Source organism: Aptenodytes patagonicus, chromosome 7, assembly GCF_965638725.1.
Source record: "Aptenodytes patagonicus chromosome 7, bAptPat1.pri.cur, whole genome shotgun sequence".
Taxonomy (NCBI): Eukaryota; Metazoa; Chordata; class Aves; order Sphenisciformes; family Spheniscidae; genus Aptenodytes; species Aptenodytes patagonicus.
This window is the reverse complement of record NC_134955.1, coordinates 67,320,554-67,327,725: the sequence shown is the minus strand read 5'-3', so window position 1 is coordinate 67,327,725 and position 7,172 is coordinate 67,320,554. Positions and strand designations below refer to the sequence as shown.

At 56.8% G+C, this 7,172-nt stretch overlaps 1 protein-coding gene across 1 annotated transcript; it reads left to right on the top strand.

Annotated features, from left to right (window-relative positions):
* Positions 1-4,653: 4,653 nt before the first annotated feature.
* On the top strand, positions 4,654-6,213 carry LOC143162882 (inositol 1,4,5-trisphosphate receptor-interacting protein-like 1). Its single transcript, XM_076343448.1, has one exon. It carries the CDS (start codon positions 4,669-4,671, stop codon positions 6,211-6,213), a length of 1,545 nt encoding a protein of 514 aa, XP_076199563.1. The 5' UTR covers positions 4,654-4,668.
* The last annotated feature ends 959 nt before the right edge of the window (positions 6,214-7,172 follow it).

The following is a 7,172-nucleotide window of genomic DNA, read 5'->3' as shown; positions in this document are numbered from 1 at the left end:
CTCGATGCAGGCTGAGAACCCACCCCCCGGGGGCCCGCGTTTCTGCCCCTGCCCTCGTCCAGCCCGGCCTCTTGCCGCGTGCGCACTCACCACTGGCCCAGGCTGTACTGGGGCAGCGCTGCCTGCTGGTGCCCCTTAGAGCCGCCCCCATTGTGACTCGTCCCCTGTGCTGTCACAGGCGCCAGAGCGCATCACAGGCACGCCCGCCAGCCAGCCCTGGCCTTCGGCCCCACCCTGGCTCAGCGACTCACAGCTGCCCTGGTGTACTGGTTAAGACTGGGCTAGAGTTAATTTTCTTCACAGGAGCTTGCATGGTGCTATATTTTGGATTCATTCTCACTGAATCATAGAACCATAGAATCATTTAGGTTGGAAAAGACCCTTAAGATCACCGAGTCCCACCGTTAGCCTAACACTGCCAAGTCCACCACGAAACCATGTCCCTAAGCACCACACCTACATGTCTTTTAAATACCTCCAGGGATGGGGACTCCACCACTTCCCTGGGCAGCCCGTTTCAATGCTTGACAACCCTTGCGGTGAAGAAATTTTTCCTAATATCCAATCTAAACCTCCCCAGGCACAACTTGAGGCCATTTCCTCTCGTCCTAATGCTTGTTACTTGGGACAAGAGTCCGGCACCCACCTCGCCACAACCTCCTTTCCAGCAGCTGTAGAGGTGCGGCCTCACCAGTGCTGAGTACAAAGGGACAATCGCTTCCCTCGTCCTGCTGGCCATGCTGGTTCTGATACAAGCCAGGATGCTATTGGCCTTCTTGGCCACCTGGGCACACTGCCGGCTCATATGCAGCCAGCTGTCGACCAACACCCACAGGTCCTTTCCACCGGGCAGCTTTCCAGGCGCTCTTCCCCAAGGCTGTAGCGTTGCATGGAGTTGTTGTGACCCAAGTGCAGGACCCGGCACTTAGCCTTGCTGAACCTCATGCAGTTGGCCTCGGCCCATCGATCCAGCCTCTCCAGGTCCCTCTGTAGGGCCTTCCTACCCTCAAGCAGATCAACACTCCCGCCCAACTTGGTGTCATCTGCACACTTACTGAGGGTGCACTCGATCCCCTCGTCCAGATCACTGATAACGACATGAAACAGAACTGGCCCCAGTACTGAGCCCTGGGGAACACCACTTGTGACCCGCCGCCAACGGGATTTCACTCCATTCCCCACCACTCTTTGGGCCCCGCCATCCAGCCAGTTTTTTACCCAGCAAAGAGTGCACCTGCCACGAGCAGCCCGTTTCTCCAGGAGAATGCTGTGGGAAATGGTGTCAAAGGCTTTACTAAAGTCTAGGTAGACAACATCCACAGCCTTTCCCTCATCCACTAAGCGGGTCACCTTGTCATAGAAGGAGATCAGGTTAGTCAAGCGGGACCTGCCTTTCATAAACCCATGCAGACTGGGCCTGACCGCCTGGTTGTCCTGTACGTGTCGTGTGACGGCACTCAGGATGATCTGCTCCAAAACCTTCCCCGGCACTGAGTTCAGACTGACAGGCCTGTAGTTCCCCGGATCCTCCTTCCGGCCCTTCTTGTAGATGGGCATCACATTTGCTACTTGTCATCTCCGCCCCTCTCGCCCGCTGTACTCTTTCCTTCCTTTCTTTCTCCATTTACTGTTCTCCCTTTTCTCTGCTCTTTTTTTCTTCACCTCTTTTTCTCTCCTTTTCTTCTCCATTCTGCTCCCCCCTTTTCTTTCTTTCTTTTCCTCTTTCTTCTTTCTTTTGTTACCACACTGCAGGACCAGGTCTGACATGTTTGCGGTGTGGAGGCTTTGGGAGGGTGAAGGCACCAAACGTGTGGTGGGCTCGTATATGTTGGAACATGTCCACAGGCTACAGAGCCCTCTAAGGAGACCACTACTGGTTTCCCAGCACAAACCCTCTCATGCTCAAAGAAGAGCTCAGTCCATTGAGCAGGATTGAGAGAGTCCCGCGCCTGGGCCCAGCCCAGCAGGATGGCCATGCAGTATCACTGGGGCTGGCTTGGGGCTTTGGACTGGGCTTCAAGGCACTGGCAGTGCCGCCTGCAAAACTGAAAACCAAAACAAATCGCCAACTTCCTAAGAACATCTGTGTGGAGACAGTATGGAAAAGATCCAAAGGGGTTAGACGTGACAGTATATGTTGTGGAAAGGGTCCGTTATCCGTCCCTCGCTGTTTTTTCATAATGTATCAAGTATATTATTAACCCCCCACAACAAAGCTTCAGCTGTCTGCTCTCTAGCAGATGGCCTGGTCTATTACCCCATCATAAGGAAAACAAAGGTCATAACGGACGAAAAGCCTTATGCTTTTTCTATACCTGAGGATCTCCATATATTTTGGGGGCTTCTCCAGGGGTTGCTGCTAAGAAATTTCCCTTTGTGGTGGACATCACCAGAGGGTTTAACTCGCTCTACCTCTACACGGATCTTGTAGAACACCAGCTTGTTGGAGACTTCACAGTTCCATTACTGAACTGCATGCCCACCATCGGGAATAAAAATGAGACCGTTACGGTGACATGTGCTAAGCCTCACTACTTGCTGGTAAACCACCAGCACACTGAAATGATCAGCAATGAAATAAAGACTGACCAGAACAATCATGTCTCATTTTGCTGCAGGCAGGGAAGGTGACTGTAAAGCTGCATCTTCAGTCCCCAGAAGCCTCTGCCAGTTTAAGAAACGATGCCAAAATGCTGGCAGTAAAAACTTATGGGAACCCATCCTCGTACATGAACTGACAGCGCCCAAGCTAGCCATGGTCTTCCTGGTTTTCAAGGCTTTCCTGCCACGTATGACGCGGATGCTGGAGGTACATTCTGTAGCTTCTTAGAAAGGCCATCTCACGTTTGAGAAGGGTATTGGGAATTGTTAACACCTCACATTAAAAGCACCGCTCCAGAGCTTGCAAAAAGCGTGTTTGAACATGTTGCCAAGGTTGTCATGCACACGTTGGAAATGCTGGCACGTCAGGAGGGCTTGGGACTTGCTTATATTCAAAGAAAAATCATTAAAAGAAAGAGTGCCATGTCATGCTCGCAGAGGCAAAGGCCTTCCAAGCCCTTGAAAGAAAAAGGAAGAAGGGTGCCAGACAACAGTCTGACCAGGACAAAAGAAGAAAAAGAACAAGAAACCAGACTGAACGGTGCAGAGGAAACAGAAGACCCACGAAAAGAGTTCCTGTTCCACTGCTGGAAAGGAACTATATTTGCAAAGGGATGACTTGCATTCATGGCAGATCAGAAGACTGTACGAAATCCTAGGCAGATTTGTTTGAAGTGTCCCCAGCGCAGCCCAGCATTGAGAAATGCCTCGGTGCCGCTCCTGCGCAGCCGGCCCACCGCAGCCCCCGGCAGAGAGCAGCGGGCAGTGGCAGGGGCAGGGCAACCACGGACCCCGCCGCCAGGTGCTCCACAGAGTTGCTGCTGGTGCCCCAAGTGACGCCTTTCCCTACTCTACCAAGAGGCCTGGCCAGGCCCTGGCACCCCCCAGCAAAGGGCGAACCGAGGAGGGCTGGGTGTGCAGGCAGGCACGCCCCCTCCAAACCCATGCACACCAAAGTGGTCACTAGCATACAGACTTCTTTCTTGGGCTTGTAGCCAGAGTCACAACTAGCAACGCCAGTGCCTCAGCTCCTGCCAGGAATCCCCAGCAGGTTCATCTAGCCACGCTCCATTACCCAAGGAGCGGTCCCCTTGAAGGGCCAGTCTGGAGATCTGGAGAACAGAGAAGAAAGGCAGGCGCGGATCTGCTCACAAGACTTGGCTTGAGCAAATGCAGAGCAGTGGCTCCGAGAACTGGAGGTGCAGCTAAGGCTGGCACAGGTGGAATGGGCGTCCTGCAAGCATCGGGCACCTCTGCTCCTGCACCCCCTCATCACGTCTCTTTGGAAGCAACGTCCTCTCGCAGTGGCACAGCAGGAACAGGGATCCTGCCATGGAGGGGCCACATCCCGCCACCAGGATATAAACCATCACCAGCCCGTCAGTGTCACGAAGGCACCAAGAGCACACCCATGTCCACAAGCACAGAGGTCAGCACCAAGGGAGCCGATCCCATCTCATGGGATGGGATCTCAAGGAGCAAAGCATCCAGGGGTCTTGTCACCTGATTTTACGTTTGGTAAGGGATTGGGGGGCTTCTGTCTCCTTTGTAAAGGGAGCTCCGGGAACCCTGTCCTGCCAGGTGGGTCTGTACTTTGTGGGTGTCGGGGCTTTGGCTGCCCGGGACAGCTGTGGGTTGCTGAGCCGGGGCTGGCCAGCAGGCGTGCCTGTGATGCGCTCTGGCGCCTGTGACAGCACAGGGGACGAGTCACAATGGGGGCGGCTCTAAGGGGCACCAGCAGGCAGCGCTGCCCCAGTACGGCCTGGGCCAGTGGTGAGTGCGCACGCGGCAAGAGGCCGGGCTGGACGAGGGCAGGGGCAGAAACACGGGCCCCCGGGGGGTGGGTTCTCAGCCTGCATCAAGGGCCCAGCCGCTCGCGGGAGCGCCTTGGGCAGGGAACGGTGCCGCCACCGCCGGGGCTGGTCGCAGGCCTTGCTGCCTCCCAGCTGCCTCGCCCCCTCTCCTACCTGCCCCCAGCACCCTGCAGATCCCGTCCCCTCTCCCCCCGCCGCCAGCTCCCTCCCTCTCAGCCCCACTGCACCCCTTCTCTCCCTCCTCCTGCAGGCCATGGCTGCCACAAAATTCCTCACCCTGCTTGTGCAAAGCATGATCCAGCACCCGCAGATGGTCGGTGATGAGCTGGATGAGGCCACGCGCGAGCGCATGCAGCAGCGTGCGGTGCAGCTGAGCCAGGAGATGAGTCAGCTGCTGCAGGAGCTGGAGCCGAGGCCCCAGGAGCAGAGGCCCCAGGAGCAGAGTGGCGTGGCCTGGGGAGCCCTGCTCTTTGCTGCCTTGCAGCAGTGGCAATTCTGGGCCGTTGCTGGAGTCCTGGTCCTGCTCTTTGGGCTCTGCTGGCGGCTTAGGAAAAGAAGCCAGGAGGTGGACAGCAGTGGCGAAGAGGAGAGCTCCAGCAGCAACACAGAGCAGGAAGAGGAAGACGAGCAGGAGGAGGAAGAAAGTGAAGAAGATCCTGATGATGAGAGGGATCTGGGCAGGATTTTTGCAAAGCGCATCCAGTGGTCAGTGCAGAACCTGGCCTCCAGGAGCCAGGTGGTAGAGGAGCTGGTGGACGACCTCCTCCGTGTCTTCAAAATGCTTTTGTCAGATAGTTTCTTCCCAGTGCTCAAACCAGCCATCGGGGTGGGCAGTGCCTTCGAAGGCTGGAATCCCCGTGAGGACGATGTGGTCTACCGCCTGCTCGTTCCCCTGAAGCCCCCCCGTGGGCACGCCTTCCACTTGGAGCTGGGCTCCGCAGGGAGGATACCGGTGAAGGACTCCTGCGTCCGCGTGGTGCTGGAGTGCACCTGCACGAGGGAGCAGCTGGTGGGGGACAGGCTGTGCTTCGTCCACAACCCCGAGGAGGAGCTGAGGAGAAATCAGGACCCCAGCCTCCTATCTGCCCTCTGCACCGGCTCCTACCTAGATGTGGAGAAAACTGCCCTCTGGTTCCAGAACTTCCTGAAGTCAGCCTGGGTGCTGGTGCCTCAGTCGCATCACTACAATATGGAGGTGCTGCCCTCCAGCCGCTCCTGCAAGCTGCAGCTGACGAATACCTTCAGGAGAACCCTCTTCGTTGAGATGATGTTTGGGGTGCAGCAAGGCGACTCAGACATCTTCCTGAGCAGCCAGAATACAGAGGCCATCTTCACCCCAAGCACGACGTGGCCAGAGAGCTACGCTGTGGCAGAGGTGAAGTTCTTCAGGCATATGGCCAGGCAGGTCCCGGCCAACAGCTTCCACCTCAAATGCCTGCAGCTCTACGCCCGCATCCTGGTGGGCACAGGCTTTTCCACCTATGCCTTGAAGACAGCTGTGATGCACCTCCTGACCACCACACCCCTGTCAGGCTGGCGCAGGAGGGATTTCCTGCTGCGGCTGGAGGATATCACGCAGTACCTGCGCTGCTGCCTGGAGGAGAAACGCCTCAACCATTTCTTCTTTGGCAATGAGAACGTGCCCGAGGAGATAATCTTGCCTCCAGCCTTGCAGACGTCCGAGCCATTCAACCTCTTCCAGCGCCTGGCACAGGATCCGGACGCCCACGCTGAGGCACTGCGTGACTTTGATGAGCTGCACGATCGGCTCACAAGACTGCTGATCTACGGCCGCTGAAAGAGGTCTTCATGCACAGAGCTGTGTTTGCGGGGCTCACAGCTGACGGCAGACGACCACCTCATTCTGCAAGGAAAAAGAGGGGAGAATGTGGGACAAGGAAAGGAAAGGGCAAACCCTGCGCAGCAGCCCTCTGCCGAGAGTGGCAGCATTCTCCTCTCGATGGTCTCCCCAGCGCAGCAGCCAGTGACAACTACAGGGGCGACAAAGATGACTTTTGGCCCTGCTTACCCCTCGCAATGGCTGCAGCTGGGATGGCATTTCACATGGGCCCAGAAATTCTTGCTGGCAGCTCCGGTTGTGCAGGCACCAAGCGAGAGGCACCGCTGATGTGCCTCTGTGTGTTCACTAAGGTCCGGGTGGAGAATCTGACAACCCTAGACACTCCCTGGGGAGCCGGTGCTGCCAGACTGAGCACGCTGGACACGGAGAACACGCTGCTCATTCGGCAGAGGGAACTGCTGCCCCACCTCTCCTCCACAGCAAAAGCACACCCTGGGGAGTCAGACCCGATGCAGCTGAAGGGGCCATTGCAAGGAGCCTTGCAACAGAGACTCCCGTCACCACCTGGACAGCGACTGCCCCCGCCCCTTCGAGAGAGCCCATTCCTTCTGGGAGCTTTACTCTGTGCAAAGCTGCCAATAAATGGCGTGTTTGAACAAATGCTGTGTCTGTGAGTGTCCGTGCCTCACTTTGTCGGGGAATGCGGGCATAGGGTGCTGACTGCTCAGCTGCCACAGAGTCAGGGAGCATTTTGCAGAAGAGCTGGTGCAGTGGGCTCTGGTCTCAATGACTCTGTAACTAAGGCTTCCCTGCCTGCCCGTGCCCCTGCACTGGGGCAATGAGAAGAACTCGTCACCCTCTACAGCTGTGCATGACGGAAGATGACTCATCCAGTGCAGCAGCTGGAGCAGAGGACCCAGGACTAGAGGACCCAGGCCCCGAGTGGTGTGGCCTGG